We start from the raw sequence: 23081 nt of genomic DNA on the forward strand, positions 1-23081 counted from the left end.
CTTTGCAAAACAGCGACATTTATTCCAGGTTGTAGGGATCTTACTATATGTACGACAAGCTTAAGGAATATAAAAAGCGCAGACCATTTTCAACGATGCATTGTTGCGTTGAGAGCAGTATAAGATCTCTATTTCAAAAAAGAGTTAAAACAAGTTAGTAAAATAAGAGCACTTCAGGTAGCAAGTATTACTGGATATTTAGGTTACGGTAAAATATATTGGTACGATAATATTCTGTTTCTAAATGGTTCTATGGCGGTTGTATTCTCCACCTATATAAGTTTACAAACATAAGACTGTTAAGTAGTTCTGAAATTATAATTTGCTATTCTAAACCTTGTACGAATGCAGCAGAACTAGTTTTGTAATTACTTAAGTTGCTGACCAAACTTAGGTGTACTTACGCCACAGTTTTAAAATAACTTGACTTGGACTTACTGTAAGTCATTATTCAACTAAATTGGTTTAAAATAAGTGTTTCTATTAGCATATTATTGGTTGGAATTTATCCTAATTGTTGTAGATAAAATAATTAGCTCGACATATATTGTTTTTATGTACTTTTTAGTAAAGTTATTTCTCACATTTTAACAACTTTACCCAGTTTTCTAACGTTTTATTCTTACGTCAATGACTTGACTTTGAGTAGATTAGCTTGATTTTTTATGACTTGACTGTGCCTTGGCTTGGGCGACTGATGACTTGGACCAGGAATTGACTTGTTTGTTTTTTTAAATACTTAACTTTGGACTGAAGTTATTTTATAAATGACTTGACTGTGACTTTAGTCATTTTAAAATGATTTGTTTACAACATTGATCAGCGCCCTAAAAAAACAGAGATCAACGAGCAGTTATTCTGGACGGCAGGAAACATTTTGTAATGAAGTCATAGATCCGCAGTGTCGCCCGTATATAGATGATTGTTTGTGATATAACACCCACGGCCTGTACAACGATCTCTTTTGTAAACAATGATTACAGTGGAGATGTGAGTTTGTTGACAGGTGTAATTGATGATTGTACAATGTACAGGGGTGCATACCTGGGCGATTTTGCATTACAAGCCATTTAAGCCGGGTGGCCTGCATGTGTTGCTACTGTATAGTTATTTTGTATAAGCCTCTAAATGTAGACAAACACCATCGTTGTATTGCAGTACTTCGTACAAATGTAAAAATATTTTGAGCAATATGGAGTGTAGACTGATAGGTTTCGAAGTCGCTATGTGTCTGGATCGCTCGATTAAGCATACATCAGTTAGTGATTGGATATTGATTTCGGATAGCGTTTTGGTTGGATTGGTGGTATTCTAAATTTAATTTTCCAAATTTTGCATTATTTGCATGATTTATTTCCTAATCCATTTAAAATACGTCGGGTAAATAAGCCCAGAAGCTATTGACTATTTGTCCGGCTCTCATGGGTACGCTTAGACCAGGGGAGGGCAAATATTTTTTCATGGGGGGGGTCGCTGAAAAAACAAAAAAATATCTTGGGCTAAAATAGGGTCTGAAATACTCATATTATGGTTTCGGATACCCATTCAGGAAGCCTTTATCGGGAAATGTAACACACCACGCCCAACAGCACGCAAAGTAAAGCGCGGTGTCTTATATTCCCTGGTGAAGGCATTTTGGATAGGTAGCCGAAACATCGAACAAATAAATAAATACCAGAGCAACTTATTTTCAATAAAGGATTAGTTTTGGTTAAAAAAGATGAATGGAAAATCTGCTGTGGGCCGGATTAATTGGTTTGGCGAGCCGGTCCCCAATTAGTTTCCATTTCCTTATTGTTCAAGTAAGGCCTTTTTAATATAATTTTTTTGAGATATTACCAAGTATTTTGAATGTTAAAAAGAAAATGTTTTTTTAAAGCAGTGAATTAGCAAAAGTTTTAACCCGATCCGAAAAGAGTATGTCGGTCACACTTCACGACACCTGTGCAAATAAATGACTCGGGCGGGGGTCGTTTTTCGTTTTTAATTTTAAGGAAGCGAGGTCAGTGGGCAAGCTGGGTAAAAAGAGTAGATCAACAAATAAAATTAACTGACGATGATACAAGTGGAAACGAAACATCTTTGTAAGATGATGTCGATCTACTCGACCTATTTGGCTTTGACATGCATTATTGAGCTACATTCCAGATCAGTGCATAATGTGCATAAATGAAAAAAACAACAGTTTTTAACTTTAAAAACGTAAAGCTAAAAAAACGTTTCAATGTTTTTCTCGATGTCGCAATTATGTCCAACGACCTTTTTAAAAGGCGTGGCGGGAAAAAAATGTTTAAGAACCAAACTTTGAAGACTGATCTATGGAATGCGCGTAATCCCACTTTCGTAACGTCATTTTCCGAAAGTAAACGAACTTTCATCTGCGGTTCACATGTCGGCGAAACCATCGTCTCGTGCTTTCTCAACCATCAAAGCAAACAAACTTCTACCAACGACGGTTTGGGACAATTCTCTTTAACGCAACCTGTGTACTGTGATAAGAGACTCGCCCCACAACGCGAAGGGCTCTATCATTCATTCATTCAATTAAAATCTATTGTATTCAGTGAAAAGCCCCTCCTTCGCCTGGCAACCAGTTGTATATCAATCACAGCAACTTGGCGGCCTACAGGCGTGTCTTGTTTGTTCTTCTTGGACATCTTTTGTGCCCAAATGCCGGAGTTATTGGACGAGTGTTTGTCCAGCGGTGGACGGGAGTCTACTTTTTTTGCTAAGCGACTCTAAGTGTGATTTTTCAGATTTTATGCGGTATGACCACAGTGTGGTTTCGTTGCTTTTGTCTGTATATATATATACCATACGGTTGTTCAAATAAGATTAAATCATGAAGCCAAACACTTCAGAAAACTTTAGAGTTTTTGTTTTGACTTTTTAACGACCGCAGTGGTTCCGTGGCTTTTTTCTTGAAGTAATGTGATATATGTGCGTTAATATACAAATTAAATGGTCAAATAGGATTCAACATGAAGCCAAATAAATGAGCCCATTAGTCGTTCAAAAGGCATTCATATTTTTTTAGATTAGATCCGCCAAAACAAATATGTAGCTTTGAGGTATAACAGTCTTCTAAAACTTTTTTCGTGCGCGGTCAGAAACGAATTAGTTGTTCAAATAAGATACGAGTAAATATAAAGGCAAACGATCTTCAGAAAACTTAAAAAAAAAGGTATTTTTTTAGGTTGGAATCGCAAATACCGCAGTGCGGTTTTGTGGTTTTTGTATTGAAGTACTGTATACGTTTCATGTACGGTTAGTAAATAACTACGATTTTTTTTTTTTTTTTTTTCAAATAAGATAAGTCACGAAACCAAAAAGCAGAATCTTTCAGAAATGTTAGAATGATTTTAAACAATAAAATGTGTTTAACATTGCAAGACAAACCTTCGGCTTAATCATTGATCGCAAGTAAATATGGAAAGTTCAGAAAAAGGTGGACGTTACTATGTTAAAAGTATTCAATTGTTTGGTGAGATACAAATTTAATGTTTAAATAAAATATATTACACATGAAGCCAAATAGCAGACTCTTTCAGAAAATTTTTAGAGTGTTTTGTTTGGTTTTGATTCGATATGTGCTTTTGTGGACTTTGTCTGTAATGCGTTTCGTGTGCTGTAAAATACGAATTGTTTTTTCAAATAACCATAAAATTAAACGTAAGCCAAATAATATAATCTTACAGAAAACTTACTAGTTTTGTTTCAGTTTTGATTCGCAACGGCCGCAGTGCTGTTTCGTGGCTTATATCTTAAATTACTGTATGTATTTCATGAGCGGTAAAACACAAATTGGTTGTTTAAATACGATCAATGAAACATTAAGCTAAATAATACAATACTTCAGAAATTTTACACTATATTTTTAGCTTTGAATCGCGAAAACAAACATGTTGCTTTGGAAGTTCTACAGTTTTCAAAAACCTTGTTTCTTATGCGTTCAGTTAGGAATGGCAGTTCAAACTGAAGATAAACGCAACGTCTAAAAAAGATAAACGCAACGTCTAATCATATTTCTTGAAATAAAGTGAGTATTGCTCTTTATTCGCTAAAACAAAGAGTTTGTGTTGAAGGCGTTCTCTTAAAGAACCTATTTTTTTGCGTGCAGTGGGTATAGAATTTGGTTGCTAAATTGAAGAACTAAAACAAAAGCCAGACATGACAGTAAGTTATTTTGTCAAAGGGAATAAAAAGAAACATTCTGTGAGCATTTCAGTGAGATTAAATTTACATTCGCTTCCTTGATTTGTTTTAAAAATTAATATTTCGCAGATAAATTTCGAAGGAGAAAATAAGTTTGGTGTGTGCAGAAATCTTTGTTATTTCAAAAATGCTTTTCATACGTAGTTTATTGAATGATGAGGTTGAAATAAACATGTCTGAGTCAAAACAGATTAAAGAAGCCATAAAATATAACTAAATTAAGGTTGAAAGGCTCTTTTGATCCACTAGTGTTGTTAAAGGCAGCTAGCTGTGCATTTAATGTGTTGTGTCAAACTGGTAAGGCCTGTTTTCCATCTCAACCAATTTAAACTGACTTTGATCGTTATACGTTGTTTACAATTTGTCCCATTTGTTGTATGGACTCTACAGTAAAACTAAAAATTAAAAAATATGGGATGTATTTCGCTTTAACTTTAAACGAAAACGTATTTTGCAAAGTGGCATTTCCAGTTACCGTAAAAGTAAAATTATAAGGGCTTATTGTTGGAGTCTTACTTTGGAATGTTATAAATTCCGTCTAATACAAGCTGTAAGTAAAGCGCACAAAACGGTAAAAGTATTTTTTTTTTCATTATCATGAATTTGCTAATAAAAGTATTCGTCTCTGTACTACCTTTCACTAATTTTTTTTTACTCTAACCCATGACCCATCAAACAGATTTAGTTTTAGCGCGACAACACAGCACAAGGATGTTTGTAACTCGGTAGCCTTGATCGTCTTACAAGCGATCTTGAATTGTCGGCCAGTATCTCGTTTGAAATTCAATATCTCCACAAATTCGCATCAAAAGCGGTCAACCTATGTGTGGCCGTGGCCGTTAAATAAGGCTCTAGGCCCACTTTTTATCGCTCTTTTGCTCTATTTGTACATCTGATGGCTAGTTTAATTGGCCCTCTGTGGTCGTTAGTTAAACAACCCGCGCCAAAAAATGACTAGTTTATTTAACATCGTTACAGCCAGAGGTGTCTTTTTTTATTTTTACCATCGATTATATTAAGTTTTGTATTAGTTTTTGTGACAAATAGATTATTACTGCGATCGCCGTGTTAAATTATCTCAACAGATTTCTGGTCAAAATCAGCTTTTTTTCTGTTCAAAAAATCGATGAGGCCTTTTTTACAATCGTATTTGCGCCTTTGTTGCTTTCAGTACGAAACTTGTATAGTTTGAGATCCCTGTTGTAATTCATTGGCTTTGTCAGAGTGTTAAAAAAAACAACTTTGTGTAAAAAGGATCCGGTTTATTTAAGTATTCAAATAAGTGGTTAAGCAATTTTAATTTTATTATTCCGGCCTTTTTTCTTCCCTTGCTCCCCCTCTTTAGGTTCCCCAAACAGCAAGAAATCAAGGCCGTATAGCTAGATATGAAACATTACCAAGTTACTGTCAAAAACGGCCAGTTGATTTCCTATACCAGAAAAAAAAAACGCTGGCCTATTTTATCTCATCGTTTTTTTTTTTTATTGATTATTTTCTTTAAATCCACAGCCAAGTGGCATATAACCTTCAATTATTTTCAAATTGAATATAATGCATTTTACAATAGTTTACAAATACTGGCTATAAGTAGAAATGTATAGTTTCAAGTAACGTCTTAGGAAATAAACCCTCCAATAAATGGCCAGTTTACTCGGCCATTATACAAAAAACCTGGCCTCATTCTCTATATTTTTTTCCTTTTCTCTCCTGGCTAATTTCCGCGGCCCATACAAAAATGATTCGCGGTCGTCATGGGGAGATTAGCGTTTCAATGAAGCAAGTCGCAATTTGCGGATGTGGGTTATTTGAGTCGGGTGTATCGACCCTATTTAATTGGCTTTTCATTTCCCAGGCACCTCAACACCACGTCGTATAATGTTGAATATGTTGTCTGTCGTTGTTGTGATGGTTTAGGCTGTGGTATTCAGTGCTGTACTCACTTTGACTGGACTTGCGTAACTCCTATCAAACTACTAAAGGCTGTTGTGTAAAACAACTTGAGTTAAATAAGTTTTTCTGGCGAATAGTTTCGTTTGAGAAGCGTTTTAATTTATAGTTTGTAATATTAGGGGATTTACTTATGTAAACCGTTTAATACGATTGGTGACTATTCGTTTTATTTTTAGTAATTGGTGTATCGTGGTTATTTATTTTAATGTTAAAAAATATATTGGACGTCAGTGAAACATGTGCTAAGGCAAAGACACAGTTGGAATAAAGTTTTACGATGCAATTGAGTGTATCGTGGTACAAGATAGATAAACAAGGTGAAGTTTGCCGTATACAATGATTTTGAAAGCCCATCATTTTGTCAACGGTTCTAACAAATGTTAAAATAATGACTGGAGGTTTCAGTTAGACGTAGTAAGAATATCAAAGAAGTAGAAAGCATTTTGTGAAGCTTTCGAAGTAATCTTAGGATAACAACTGGGGGTTGTAGTTAGACGTAGAATGAATAGCAAAGCTCATACAGAAGTAGGTTGCATTGTGTGAACGATTCGAAAAAATCTTAATATAATGACTGCAAGTTGTAGTTAGACGTTAAATGAATATCAATTGCGATACAGAAGTGGGCAGCGTTTTATGAACGTTTCGAATAAATGTTAAGATAATGTCTGTAGTTTATAGTTATACGTTAAATGAATGTCAAAAATCTATTCAGAAATAAGTTGCATTTTGCAAACGTTCGAAAGGTAGTGCTTTATGTAACTAACTTTATATTTATTACTGCATTTCGAGCTTTTCATTTCGCACATATAAAAATTGTGGCAAGCCGGTTGATTCAAGTTTCAAAAACAGCCATTTGGTTATTGTAAGAAAAAGAAGGCTTTTACCGTTGAAGAAAACCGTGACAACGCAACGTATATTGGCCCGTGGTATGTCGATAAGCACGTCAATGTGATCTTTCACAGAACAACTTTCGAATGTGTTATCAAAATAAAGATCACTCACAGGCACCACGGTGTAAGCTGGGAGTTTCCGATTTTTCTATACTAAGATAAAAAACATCGCTGGCCAATTTAGTTTCACTGCTGTGAAGGTAGCGTTGTTTTGTATTTTGGATGCTCTCCATTAATGTATATTTAGCTTTTATACAACAGGAACTTAAATCTGGTAAAGTCGTAAATTTAAATCAATAGGTTTGGTTATATCTATAGGGCGATATTATTTTTTTTAAGCTAAAACTGAATCATGAAAGGCATAAGGATACGTAATAGCGTGACGTCACCAAACATGTAACTTAAAGAGGCTGTAGTAGTAACAACTTTAGTGTAGGAGAATCTTGGAAACAACTTTTTTAAAACAACTTGTCGCTAAACCTGTGGACGTTGAACAGCGTACTTCGAAGTAATAATAACGGTGTCGGAGAACTTTTGGTAATTATAGAAAATAACCTGTTCTAGTGTTAGGCAAGAAGGCGAGCACTCGATATTTGACTGTACACTATTTATTAGATAACTCACAACATACATTTTCCTGTTGCCTGTAAGTTAATGTTGGTTTATGACGATATAATCGCTTTAGATTTTGGTGTGAAGATGATGATTTTATGACATCAAAAGTGTGCTGTAGTTATTTAGCTTAGTGTGCCGCAAGCTGAAATTGTTTGAGTGTCAATGCGGAGTCTCTCTGAACATTCAATTTTAAAAGCGCGTGAAACGTCGCCCCACACATACTTCAGCTTCTTGAATTGCAAACTTTGTCGTTTTACGCATCAGTGCGGAAATCACGTCGGAGAATCCCCACGTTAGACGGCAGGCGTGCTATGTTAAGGCCTAGGTTTATTGTTGGCGCCGTGCTATAAATGCAGTTTACTTCAACAAAGAAAGGGTTCAATTTCGACCTACTAATAGTTTCAACGCGGAGTGAGCCAAAGGAATTTTCCTTTCATGTTCACAATTTTTTTACAAAGGGCTATGAAGCTATCGGTTACACGACAGGTTGCATAAGTTTATCAGTTTACAAATGAAATAGGAATTTCAAAGCTCATGCAGAAGTAGGTATCAATTTGAACGTTTCGAATACGTTTTCGAATAAGATGTTGAAAATGAATAAAGACTTATTCGAAACGTTCAAAATGATACCTACTTCTGTATGGGCTTTGATATTCTTATTACGTCTTACTACAACCTCCACCCATTATGCTCTAAAATAGGAATTAAAAAAGGCTTATTTAAATTCGAACATCTGCGGTTTTCATTGTCCCTATTACTGCAAGTACTGTATATAAGTAGCACCGGTAGTGCCAAGCAATTATTTATTAGTCGACTGACAGGCTAAAAATGTACACATTATATTTTTCGTGAAATTTCAGCTACAGTGCCGTAGCCGTAGCTTAGCCCATATACAATACATTTATATACTAATTTATTACATTTTCACGAAAATTTTCGTTCTTATGTTGTTGCTATCAATGGCCAAATAGTAGAACACAGATGGTAAGATTACAAACACAAATAAATGAAAATAGCAGAGTGTGCCTCTAAAACAAACTACTTAGGTTTTCGTCATTCAATAAATATTCCGCTGACACGTAGAAATTTATAAACAAACGTCTGGTCCAGTGTTTTCTTGTGTTTTAGACCATAATAGTTTGTAATTAAATGTCCTTAGTCCTATTACAGGCCTATAGAAACATATACGCCACAGTACCACAGTAATCACACCGTTGCTAAAATTGGCGGGCGCTCTTAAGTGTCCACAGACCGCGACACGAATTAATGACCGGGAAAAGAAAATTACACGTAATCTCATGATGAACCTCATCTTTGAGCCGAAAAGATCACCAGACAACACAACTTATAGTGTCTCGTGATTAGACGCTTTACTTAAAGTTTGTAATTATGCTTGCGGTGTTTACTATTTTTGTGACGTGAAGTATGCATGACGTCTGACGGGGTGTAACTTGCAATGGGTTGTTTTCAAGTGTTAACGTCATAGGGATGTTCGATAATATCGGATCGGAGCCGATACCCGATGCCAAGTTGTAGTATCGGTACTCGACCAATGCTATTTTGATATTGGTAATCTGATAATAAATTAAAGTAGTGATTTTACCAATTAGTGTTAAACAGCTCAGTGAAAGTATAAATTAACAAAAATAGCATTAGGCCTTATTGTAAGTTATGGCCAAATAAGCATGGTTAACATGGCCCTTGCACAACTTAATCTTACCAATGGAGAATAATGGTTGGATGTTGGATTAAAAGCCCATACAAAAGTAGGTAACATTTTGAACCTTTTGAATCTATTCAGTTTCTTCAACATAGTGAGGAGATACTGATTAAGTATTTCAATCGGTGCCTTCTCACTATGTTGAAAATGAATAAATATATATTCGAAATGTTACATTATTCTGTATGGGCTTTAATATTATTACTAAGTTGTTATTCATATACAACCTGCAGTGACGTCATAACAATGGTGGTGATTTAATTGTTTTTGGCAAGTAACGACAAATTTACTCCAAAGTTAAGAATTTCACGGTTTATTTGTAGGTTTTGAAATAAAAGTTTTTAGATGCTAAAAAGGCCCTAACAGTATTTTTTTGAGTTACGAAGTATTGGGTTTTATGATATGACTACGTTATTTACCTGTACCGAGTTCTAAAACAACACAGATAAAGTACTAACAAAAACCCTACAAATATTCTGATATATACTCGATGCTATGGATTGCACGATAAAAGTTTTTAGATGCATTATTTTAAGATTTATTCGAAACGTTCGAGATGTTTCCTACTTCTGTATGGAATTTGATATTTTTAATGACTTTCTCGATTCGCTTCACCAATGATGTAATCTATATTGGAGCGGGCAGAAATACTTTTCGCGCCGAATTACCCGGCATTATATATACATCACGAAATTGTCTGGCATCCCCAATAGGAAGAATTGTCTCACACCCACAATGCTTCATGCATCTCCAAATAGTTACCTTATTGCTAAGGACAGCATAAAGGCGCAGACTTAACCCTGTAACAGCATTCACCACGCGTCGGCGGGTCGCAGGTATTCGACGATGAAATCTCTTGTTTTAGTCGGCCATAAGGCGTCTGATAGTTCACTCTAGAACGCTCAGTATGTTTTGGTTGCCTGGTTCAACGCTTCACACGTTTTGCTGACACAACTAACCGGGCCGGCGAAACTACAGTACTCCCTGAAGCAATGAAATGCGAATCTTGCGTAAGACGACGGCAGTCTAGTTTGAAAGCCTATGTAAGCCTATATTCAGGGTTTCCAAAGCCAAATTTCTAGTTTAGTGTTTTAACTTTATAATCGTATTAAAGTTAGCGTCTCAAGTTTTTTAGTACTTTTTTAATATGTATATTTTGGCATTCTCTATTGGTTAACGGAAATTATATTGCACATCCCTATTTTTAGTGCGACGTTTGTAGAAAAAACTAGAACCAAAGGAATACTGTGTTTTCGTTTCTTGCCCAGCTTTAGTTAACCTATTCGCGCTAATTTCTCTGAAAGAAAGATATTGGTTTGTGAGAGAGGATAGGCGTGTTAAAAAGCATGTCATTTTATTTTAATTGGTTTTAGGTGTTGTTAAATATGCACTATAGGGGTTCTTCTACGAGGAAATCGCATTCTAAAGCGGACGTTTTCTTGTCTAGGGCATAGTTTAAATAATTGCAGTTCTATTCTAAATTTAGAAATACAATTTTAATGTACTTAAAGAATGAAAAAATCTGTAATATGCAACGTATGAACTGTACAAAATGACCTTGTATACAAGTAACGTTAGACGTTAGAATTTAGAAAAAGTGTTTACTGTTTGTGGATATAATACAAACTTGCATGTTGTTATGAGAAAAAGATAAATAACCAATGGCACTTATGCACCTTTTTAACTATCTATTCGCTAACGAAACCTATTCTTCGCAGAAGTTGTGTAACATAGGCCGAATTAGCGGTGTCTGTAGCAAGTCGAAAGGAAATATGAAACACTTGTTGAAGATTAGATTAATAATGTTGTGTCTATTCTTCTCAACAACCTCATTAATGTACTGGGTCCAGGTTGCACAACGAGTAAGGTAAGCGCAAGTTAATTGATAAAAACGGTTTATAATATTGAAATCAGGGTGGTCCAGGATTGTCGGCGTCTGGGGTAAATAATTTTTTGCGTGTTTTTCACGAATCTTTCGGATACACGCAAGAACTTCTTTCAAGCGATAACTATACAGCTACATAATCTAGCATACTATAATATTAAGGTCAGTGGCATACTAAACCGAATTATCACATATAAAAACTATACTTCAGAATAATAGGCCTACCTATACGTTTTAAACATGATCAAAATCAGGGGGGGGCAACCTACGGCCCGCGGGCCGGATTTGACAAATTAGACACGAGTCCATTTCACATACTTTTCGACTATTTTAAACTTTGTAATTGCGAAAAATTTTCGCGCTTTGTTCAATATACGTCCGGTTTGTTTACGTTTTGATGCTGCCTTTTTAACTTGATGCTGCCTTTTAAGATCAGCGATTCTTTACCGTGCGCCGTGGAAGGCTGCCAAGTGCGTAGCGCAAAATGGGAAAAAGTATTAACAAATATTGGATATATATTTTTTAACCTTTTTTTATTTTAAATTTTCGGCAATGTATTAAAAACTTGTCAAAAATTTAAAAGAAATACCGGTATACTAAAAAAAATCGCCCTCGCTTCGCTCGCCAGGTGCGCCTTGACTTGAGACAGTTCACAAACATTATAACTTTAAATGTTATCGCGTTCCATCAAAGTAATTTTATTACACTTTTCATTCGCTTTGCGTCAACACTTTACTGCCTCTGTAGATGTACAGGCGTGCCTAACTCACAGTTGTTCTAACATTTTAATATCACAATTCTTAGTTATCTTTTGTGCGGCCAGCGGAGAGCTTTTTAAGTTTGGTTTTGGCCCGCGACTAGAAATAGGTTGCCGACCCCTGATCTAAATCTTGGGTACACTATGCACGGATCTGTAATATAACTTGATAATGAAATGCAAAGCCAAAAAGGTCGAGTAGATCGACATCATCTTGATTAAGACGTTTCGATACAGGCTTGTTTATCTTCAGTTAATGTAAAATACGTAATGATGATACAAGTGCGTATCGGAATGTCTTTATTCGGATTAGGTCGATCTACCTTTTTGGCTTTGCACTTCATTATCAAAATCTAAACCAACGGTGTCCAACCTGCGGCCGTACCGCAGCATGCGGCCGTCGATGAATAATTATGCGGCCGTTAACACGTATTTTAATAAGCATGTGTTAGCGGCCGTGTCCGTGCTGGTATGCGTTTATGGTTGATATGCTAAATGCAGCTTGGAACTTTTTGCAACTAATCCAAAAGAAATCAGTGTAGAAGATATGACAATCTGGACGGTAATGTCACATAAAGATCAAATAAGAATTGATGATACATAATAATTAACGGCTCATGTGTTATGCGAGTATTATGGCAAAACTGTGGGGCAGGTGGAGCGGTAGTAATAGAAAAGCCTTTAAACAAATAAGATTGTGTCTGTGTTTCTTAAACTGTTATCCGGCAAATGGAGATAAAATACATTAAGGATTAAATGTCCAGAAACAAAAAAATGTATTTCGTTAATAGGCCAAAAAACAAAAAATGATTAAACCATAAACCACAGACAGTTCAAGGAACTTGGTACTAGCCTGGAACTTCGCATGCGCGCCGTTTCGACGATCAGCCGCTGAGCTGCGTCACATATCACATTAAAAAACCCAATAAACACATTTTATTCGCGCTTCGCGCGATTAGACTTTATGTCAGTTCTATATTTTTCCATCACAACATCCAGTATATGTTTAACAATAATTGTTCTATGACGTCACGTTGGGCACCCCTGATCTAAATTGTCTAAATAATATATAAATCCTTATTGTAGAGGACGATTGGCTGCCACCATTGGCATCGGTCGTGGTGCGCTGCCGCTTTGGCACAGGACTATTTGTCCGTAGTTAGGTTTAGAGGTGGACAATGGGCGTGACTAGTGGCTGGGTTAAGAATAGAATTATTGGTGGAGAATGGAGACACGGAAAAAGTTTTACGTCTTATTCTGAGCTTGTATCGTCTTCCGATTGTTGGTTGTTTATCTCATTTAAGTTATATGTGAAAGTCGGTTTTATTCGACGTTATTATGTTATTCCAACTACAGTCTGATTGCTAGAGTCATTTCAAACCATAGACTGTAAACACCCGTGATCTTGATGTTTTTTATTATTTGATAAATTTGTAAATACTTTCAGCAAATGTTTTTTTTAATAAAAAGTTTTTTTGTTTTTTTTGCCGATCGCCCTCAGATTAAAACGAATGTCTGACCATGACTGTCTCGCTCCTAAATATCTGTTTTTCAAGCTCTTTTCCAACAACCATCTACCAGTAGCGACATTGTGTTACGCCATCCCATTGTGATATACTGGGATGATTGTCTTGACGGCGTCGAATTGTGACGTCACTATATACCCTGAATAGATAAGGCGGAAACGACGTAACGTTCTACCTTACGGCGTGATCAGTGAAATATCCTATATACAAACTAAATCATATAGGCACAACTTTTCGTGAGTAACACAACATGATTGGGACGCTAATTAATGCACATCTATTATTTAACTTTCGCAGGAAAAATACCAAGAGAATTGTTTCGTGCCGAGGGTGTATTGTATAGGGAAGGCCCTAGTTTTTGTTTAACTTAGCTTCGACTTGTAGAATTTCCTTCAAAAAAATTGGCCTAAAATTAATTAAACTAGCAATGCATATATAAATATGTATGTGCTGCTGGTTGTAAGTCAAAGCTATTCCAAATTTTGTCCATAATACTTGTCTGGGGAAAGATTTCTTCAACGGGACCACTTAGCGGGGAAATGTGTTACAAGAGTAAATAAATAAGGTTTAACCCAGCGTTTCTCAAACCGTGGCTCTCAGCCCCCAGGGTGGCACGGAGCGGCAGGGAATTAGCCAGGTTAAACTATTCGCAAAGGAAACCCAAGCGAAACTTGAAGAAAATAGCTCGCATTCCAGAAAGTTCTGTGTGCCTTATTGTGGGTGCTAAACTCGCCATTATAGTGCAGGTTTGACGAAGTCGTTGTCTGGTTTACGTGTTTAACGCGTTTTTCACGCTGGATTATGATACATATTTGTGACACAGCTACCAACGAGCTATGGCCGATTTTAGTTGTGCGGCCTTTTTGAAAAGTAGCATTGCTAATTTCAAATTCATAAAAAAGTTGCTTTTGATGGCTCATTATATGTAAACTAGGTTGTAAAATTTAGACGGGTGTCTGACAATTTCCAAGGCAATGTCCCTGACATTCGGGAAGCTGCGTCGAAATAATTTTGCGTTGAGTAAAACAACAAAATTGCTATGCCAGCTCGGATCTTAACTATAGATTCATCCCTCGAGAAGCATTCAGGCCACCTTTTAAAACAACAACAGTGTTGTTATACACAGTAACTTTTTCTAGTAATATGATCAAAAAGTCAACGGAAAATTTACTCAAAAACGTAGTTTCAAAATGTTAACGTTTTAAAAGACAAATTTGGGCTGTAAAAATCGATAATCCCTTGCAAAATACATTGCTGGTATATTCCACACAGTGGGCAGTATGTATTACAACAAACCCTCCACTAGGATTACGAGCTAATGCTCCTCGCCCCATAGACGCCTTTGTGGTTCAACAAATTCAATTTCCAGGAAATAACGGACCAGACAAACAAGAGCTGGCTCAAAAGTTAACCCAAGAAAGCGGCCACGGTCTGCTGGACACCACGATCCCAATTCTCCCTGTTTGTCTATTTAAGATGCTCTGTTGAGCAAACTGTGAGCGCTCTTTCGTGGTTATTTGCCTGGTTGGGCCTTGTACAATGCAAACCTACGTTTTAACTAGTCTATTGTGCAAGTAATCAGAAATTATATTCTCTAGTTTTTGAGTGGCGCGTTATTTTATTTTCAAGAGATAGAGAAACATTGCGTTTTCACTTTTTAACTTTATTTCAGGCACACAACGTCATATTATGCATGTAATTCAAAATCATAGTTAATACAACGTAGTAAGAATATCAAAGTCAGTGCCTTCTCTCTATGTTGAAAATAAATAAAGAGATATTTAAAACGTTGCTTCCTACTTCTGTATGGGCTTTGATATTCTTACTACGTCTTTCTACAACCTCCAACCAATTTGCTCCAAAGTGAATAAAGTTTCGTCATAATATTTAAGTTGTATTCAAGCAACTTCTACTTTTGAGGGGGTTATATTTTATCAAGGCGTGCCCGGGTTAAGCTCAACTACTGATAAGAAGTATTCCTAACCTAGAAATGCCAATATTATGGAATCGCGGCCGGTATCGCTACTGATCCAATACTAGGGTTCATATCCATGCAGACCCGATTCCATATTAATTTAGTCATTTTAGACATGGTTTAGACAACACATAGCGTAATGTGCAATAAAACTGTTTAAAATTGGTGAATTAGAATACGATATATACTTCAAAAGGCTTGCAAAAAAGGTTAAATACCTGACATTTTAAGTTAAGTAATCATGACTTTATTTTTGTATGATTAGGTGTCATTCCGGTACACATAGGGAATTTTAGTTTTTGGGAATATTTTTGGTCTATTTTATGAATATACTAATATATTTTCCGCTGTGCAGACGTTTTTTGGATTATGGTCAAATTCGTAAAGTCCAACGCGAGCAATTTTAGTTGTCTTCGTGATTTAAAGTTTTGATGTCGCTTTTCAAATATTAGCGTAGGCTAAACTAAAAACGTGAAACAAACGATTTTTAAGCGATCGACTTAAACTAGGTCATCATTCACGTCCACAATGCTTGATATTTGCAGCATAAAGACGCGTTTCGTTAAACCGGCACCATGTCGCGGGGCAGTAGCTTATTTATATGGCCTGTCTGCAGTTAATTACAAAAGAGCCGTGTGTACAGTAAATCTCGCACTACACTGTCACCGTCTCAAAACTAAGCCGCCGCCATTTTTGGTCCGCACTTGCAGGCCTTTAGACCCAGACGTGGCGAACGGGCGCGTGCAGCGTCAGATCCTCTCGGTTGAACAACTGCAACGGATGGCAACACCAGAGGCGCCCTACACATACGACGAGAACGTGACCAGTTCGAACTTCAGCCGACCCGACTTTGCTTTCCTCAAACAGCCGAAGCACATCTACAAGCCGCGTTGTAGAGGGTTTACCTGCGTCCAGCTTATACACAGTAAGTTGGGATTTCTGATTGTGGGGGAAATGTTAAACACTTTTGGAAAAGGCACGCAACCAATGAAATAAAATCTCTTAACCACTGGTCTACGGTTTAAAGTGTTTGATTATGAAACACCCAATATAAACTGAAATTTTAGTATAAGTAAAAGTTAGATAGCCATAAGCGACGACCATTTTAACGTGTACCATTAACACTAAGCAGTCCTGTTCTTACGCGTGACTTAATAACTCGAAATGTTCAATAACATGCGCAAGAATTTATAATTTTGCCATTGTAAATTAAATTTTTGCCTATGTGACTATCTCACAAAAACTAACTTATTTACCTGCCGCTGTCCAGACGTTTCATGGACAATGGTCAACTTCGTAAAATCTAAGGCGAGCAACACGGCTCACCGCAACGACATCCGCCGCACGTGGGCGCTGAGAAGCTACCTGAACGAATCGCGATTCGAAACGGTTTTCGTTGTGGGACTTACCCGGAATGAGACCACCGAAGCGCAACTGAACAAGGAACATCAAGAGTTTGGCGACATTCTGCAATACGACGGCCCGGACGACTACAAGTAGGTTTTATATTGGGTAAATTATAAGCGAACACTAATTTAATACCCAAAAAAGCGCGTTGGTTTTTTATATTGGGACACTTTCAGTTGGACACCAATTTCGGCTTTTCATTTTGACTGGCTTGAAAAAAGTAATTAACAAATCAGCGATGAGCTAAAAACTTAATCCGAAAATTCCGAGAAAGAACAAATTTGTCTATCTTTTTCATTATATAAGTACCTTATATGAGATTAATGTATAAGACAGCCTGTAAATTTGCCTTCGATAAGGTTTCACCACGCCAAGGTCTGGTTAGATAATGTAAAAACACAAATCAGAAGTCGATTACTTCGGTATGTTTGATTTAGCCTAGTTAACTTGGCTTACTTCAGGCTAAGGGACAAAGACGTTTATATTATTAAAAATCGCTTCTAACATACACGTCTAATCGTTTTCAAATAGTTGTGGATTTGCCGAATGTTAGATATACTTGGTTATTTAGGATCATTATTTCTTCAACAGGGTCCTAGTATATTACCAAGACCGAGCCGATTATAAAGGTTTTCAAAGACGGAAGACTTTCAAAATATGAGTTTGGTATTCACTGTGTTAACTTACTTAGGTTTTACATCACAGGCCTACCTAATTATGCCTATATTTCGTTCAGATACGTCCCACTGAAGACCCTTGCAGGAATGCAGTGGGCCTCCAAAAATCTTCCCAAGAACTTCCTCTACTCGTCTGGTGACGATGACGTCATGGTTAAGATCGACCGCTTCAAGCGCGTCATCGATTACTATTACAACATGTCGACCACAGAAAACTGGCCTGAGTTCCCAATCATTTGCACCTACAGGTACAGTACAAGACGCGTTCATGTTTGACGTCACGCTTAAAAGTGTGACGTCACTGTTTAAAAAGTGACGTCACAAATCATTCAAATGAGTTTTTGATCGTTTGCACCTACAGGTACAGCACAAGCGTCGTTCATGTTGGACGTCATGGTTGAAAGTGTGACTCACTGTTTAAAAAGTGACGTACTTGTTAAAAAGGTGACGTCACGAATCATTTAAATTAGTTTTCGATCACTTGCGTTCAAGAGTCGTTTATATTGGACGTCGCGGTTTGAAATGTGACGTCACGGCCTAAAAATGTGATGTTATGGTTTAAAAGTTTGAAGTCACGAGGATGGTTTGGGCTTGACGCGACGGTTTGGATGCGTTACGTCACTTTTGAAAGTTTGACGTCACTTACACCTATTTATAGCTGTCAAGTATGTGGATATGAAGAATTAAAATAATTAGAGTCATTCAAATTAGTTCCCTATCATTTGTAGAACAATCATAAATATGATATCACGGTTTGAAAAGTGTAAAGGGGCTTGAATGTATGACGTCACGGCTTGATATTTTGACATTACGAAAGTTTAGTTTTTACAGTTGCTCTAATTTCAACATCTATGGCTTAGTGAAACCTTGAACTTGCTGCTGTATACTGACAGCCATTCTCACATAAATACACTTTTTAGCTTGCATCGAAACAATTACAGCGCTTGCAGCAATGATACTTAAAAATACAAATAAATAAGAACTTACCTTTTTTGCTTTATGGTCGAATTTCAATTAGCTTGCAGTTATAGTAGAATCCCGTACAGTAACAGTCCTTGTAGCGTTTGAAGCTTTGATTTTAACATTCCATTTTGGAAAACATCAGCAGCCTTCTGAATCGGCCAGCAACTTAGACGCAGCTCCTGTATACCATAGGCATGATTTGAACAAAACGCTTAAATTCAGTTAAACGTGTTTCGTGTAAGTACTTTGCAAATCGAGGCGCTTGAGCCATGGGCCCAATTAGATTAAATTCACACAAAAGCTGAGTCACATTTAGTAACGTGTCTTATTAACTTAGGTAGTATGAACGGACATGCCAACATATAACATTTTAAAATTATTGACGCATGGCGAATGTTTTTTTACATATTTTATAAACTTATGCAGTACGAACGACTATTCAAGCGTTCAATGACACCGGTAATGGGCCCAACATTTGTAAATTTAATACAGAAAAGCTAAGCAAGAAAAAATATAAACTTCACTGTGTGCATAACGTCTCTACGCTAATACACAACACAATTTAATACGCCGTTAACATTTGAATTATCTTTTTACATTTTTCTTATACTTAGTGGAGAAAAAGCTTATGTGTTTTCCTTTAAAATCTGTTAGAGATTTTTCTAGGAATTCAATGGCGTTTAATATTTTTTTGTTTAGAACGACAGTACTAATATTTTGGTTTACTTTTTATTACGTTCTTTATTTTTTATAGCTCTTATGATTGAAGTAGTGTTAACAGTTTTTCTCCACCTTCATAGAACGAAGAAAGTAATTTATAGGTTCACTTTCTCTAAAATTCCTAATTTTTCCTTCTTATGATAGTATAAGTAGTATTTTGCACTTTTTTTTTCGATTTGCGACCTCCCCCCCTCTTTAAAATTTCAAGTGTTTTTTCAGCTTCATTATAATCGAGTAAGTTTGCAGTTGTTTTAACACGTTTTTGTCTGTCTTCTTAGAACGATGGAGCTGACGCGACCGTACCGCAACCGCACAGGCCGCTACCGCCAGTGGTTCGTGTCCGAGCGCGAGTACAAGTGGCCTTTCTTTCCCCGGGGCTGCTTCGGCGGTTTCTACTCGACCAGCATGCACGTGGTGGCGCAATTGAGCCAGCTGGCGCGCAAGACTCCCTACCTCCGGGTGGACGACGTCTGGATCACCGGTATACTGCGTTCCCGGTTGCAGATGCCCGATTATATGGTGATTAAACCCAAAGAGAAGATAGCCTTCCACGGGGTCGGTATCGAAGTGTCAAAGGTCAGCGAAAAACTGCTGAAAAAAGAGCTCGAACTGCATCTGAACGAGACCGCTGTGGACAAGAGTGAAGTGGTGCCCATTCGCTCCGAGTCCAACATCGAAACGAGCTAGCGTCGTTTGCGTGACGTCATAGTTGACGCGCGCGAGTGTGTGTGATGTCACAGACGGACTGTGGCATCCATGCGCGCGCGTTGTTTCTTCTATTTGTTTACGAACGCTGCTCGCCTTGGTGAAGCGTCTCTTTGCACAGCGCAGGCCTCGAAATGCATTATGCGTAGCAAACTTTCGAGCCCTGCTGTAATTTGCTTTGTATACGCGCTTAAACCACAAGGGTCGAAAAGCTATTAGCTACAAGATACCTAACGTTTCGAATCCTGTTCTATTTGAAATCATAAGCAGCAATAATAATTTCCACCACTACGGCGTTTGTCCTTGTATACACACACACACAGGAAGAAAACAGCAGGGCTCGAAATTATTCGACGGGGAAAACATTTCGACTTATGCGGTGTTTTTCTGCCTGGTAATAGCGATCAAACAGTAGTAGTCAAAATAATGCCCGACGAAAACTTTCGAGCCCTGCTGTATTTCTGCTTTGTATACGCGTTCAAACCGCATGGGTCGACGTTTCGAGCCTTGCTGTATTCGAAATGCAGGCTAATGGCTCCTGTGCGGCGTACATTGCGTCACACACATACAATGATGACGTCATACGTTCCGCTAACCGTTTTCGAACGTTTTTCATCAATCACGCAGCGATTTTGTTGTTAATGGGAACGGTGCAAGATTTTGGCGCTAAGCAGCCAACATATCGTTTTTAGAGCACTATTTAACTTCATGCAATGAAAACCATTTATAAAGGCTAAACATGACGACTTTTTGGTTTCAAACTTTGGTTCCGCGCTTCAAGCTATTTATTGTTATTGTGATGTCTTCAATAAGGAAACAAACCTATCTTAGAGCGTATGTTTCATTTCCCCCCATAGAGGAACACCTGCGTAATGCTGTTAATGACCTGTTAACAAACTGCAAGTAATTGCAACACTAGGGCAACCTACTAGATGTTTACTGTTGAATGTGTACATGTGATGTACAATAATGTCGGATCGAAGCCGATACCCGAAGTACTATCGGTGCTCGTTCGGTACTAGGACGGTATCGGTGCCGATCTGATACCAAAATAATACAAGAATTCAAGCCATAATTTGTGATTCAACGCAGTGATTCGACCTTGAAAGATAAATTCTCAAAACATATAGTACATTAACAACTGGAACTCAACGTCTTAACGCTAATATTTCGGCCTAACAATCCAATATCCCCTTTTAACGCTTCAGTTTCTCTACTTTGCTTGTGGTAATGACGCTATATAGGATGGTGTCGAGATAATTTTTTTCAAAATATAGTACATCGATATCAGAATAAACGTATCATTATACATCTCTAAAACCCAATGTGTAAAAAACAAAAACAAAACGGAAAATCCCTCCTTAGTAAAGACATCAGTAAAGACGCTTATAAATCCGGGTGTTTGTAGCAATAAAGCCACCCTACAAGGTATTTTTGTTAAGCAATATGGCCAAATATAGGAACAGTTGTCAGCATTCCAATGCAACTCCAACAATCCCGAGCGAACTTTTATCGAAAACTTTTATTGCTTTATCAAAATGCTTATTTTTGTCTGAAATGACCCAAACGGAAGACGCTCTGACATTTAATGCGGGCGAATGACTATCGTATCACTTTGAAATTCCACGACACTAGTCGGGTACTTCGTTTATGACTATTTTATGCTCCCTGTTGTTATACGGCTGCTAAAACTCATAGTTTCACCTAGGGGTGTCCGATAAACTCGGATCGGAGCCGATACCCGTCGCCAATTGGTATAGCATCGGTTCTTGTCCGATACTAGGTGGTATCGGTGCCGATCCGATACTGAACTGCTGTATAAATTGTCGGCATAATTTCGACCCAATGAAGAATTTTTATCTTGAAACTTAAAATTTATCAAAAATAATTAGGTTAAAAACTAAAGGTAACTAAAATTCTTAGCAATAAAAAAATTGGTCTCAAACATTTAAAAACATACCTAAAAACTTTTTAATTTCCTATATTTTGCTTGTTTGAGAACAATTGACCTAAAGTCATATCGGATTGCGAAAATTTTCGTCAAAAACATTGTATCGGAATAAAATGTTAATTATCGGACAGCCCCAGTTTTTAGCTTCACCATCTAGGCCAGTGCTTCTTAAACTTTTTTAGTTTCGTTCACCCCTAGCATCTATCTTCAGATTTCATTCACCCTTGTCTCATGATATGATAAAACTATCTCGTCTATATATAACAGCACAAAATGATTTAGGTTGTTTCAATTTTTGTTAAGATCAAACCAGATCAAATCACCAAAATTTTGTACTTGAAATTACCAAAAACAACAGTTCAGGAGTCAATTTACTGTAGAGCATTTATCCATTTCTGACGGTTCACCCTTGTTCACCCCTTTTGGCTGGTTCACCCCTGCAAAAATTTTATTCACCCTGGGGTGAACCATTCGCCTGTTTAAGAAACACTGCTCTAGGCTACCTTATTCATGTCGAAGAGCAATCCACGCATATGCTTAACAATCCAACAGTTTTCAAGCCAGAAATCGTCATTACAAGAAGTTTAATTCCAATAAAAGTAGTGATAAGCGACTGTGGCGAACCATATATCAATTCCCCCTGTAAACAAACTTCTAATCATCTGTTATACTTTTTCTAGCTTTCATCTTCACTTGTTCGCTACAATGCGTTATGTGAGCACTATTACATGCAAGCGATTTATCAATTTAATGCGGCACTATATAAAAACTAATTGTATTGAAATCTAGACAAGCTTTCGCTCAACGGTGCTTCATCAGGTCAAAGTAGAAATGAAGGCAAATAAAACTCTTTCAGATTTCAATGCAATTTGTTTTCATATGGTGCCAACTGATTTCCTATTTAGAATTAAACAAATACGGCGATTTATAAAGATCGATTTTTGCCTACGAGGTTTCCCTGTGACTTATTTTTAACGTATATATACACTTCACAACGTATACATGCTTCAATCACATTCTGAGTTTCCCACATTACACTTTGTGAGCCAAAAAACGACGAAATAAACGTTCCAGTCGCGTTTGTGTGTCATTTGATTTTCATGTTTGACGTTTTTTCGCCAGGCT

At 37.0% G+C, this 23081-nt stretch overlaps 1 protein-coding gene across 1 annotated transcript; it reads left to right on the forward strand.

The window, feature by feature from the left end:
• The first annotated feature begins 11119 nt into the window (after nt 1-11119).
• LOC146135229 (beta-1,3-galactosyltransferase 5-like) lies at nt 11120-22023 on the forward strand. Its single transcript, XM_083394983.1, has 5 exons — nt 11120-11257; nt 16244-16458; nt 16804-17029; nt 17677-17865; nt 19579-22023. Exons 1-5 carry the CDS (start codon nt 11163-11165, stop codon nt 19985-19987), a joined length of 1134 nt encoding a protein of 377 aa, XP_083251109.1. The 5' UTR covers nt 11120-11162; the 3' UTR covers nt 19988-22023.
• The last annotated feature ends 1058 nt before the right edge of the window (nt 22024-23081 follow it).

Source organism: Ascidiella aspersa, chromosome 8 (genome assembly GCF_963924565.1).
Source record: "Ascidiella aspersa chromosome 8, kaAscAspe10.2, whole genome shotgun sequence".
NCBI lineage: Eukaryota > Metazoa > Chordata > Ascidiacea > Phlebobranchia > Ascidiidae > Ascidiella > Ascidiella aspersa.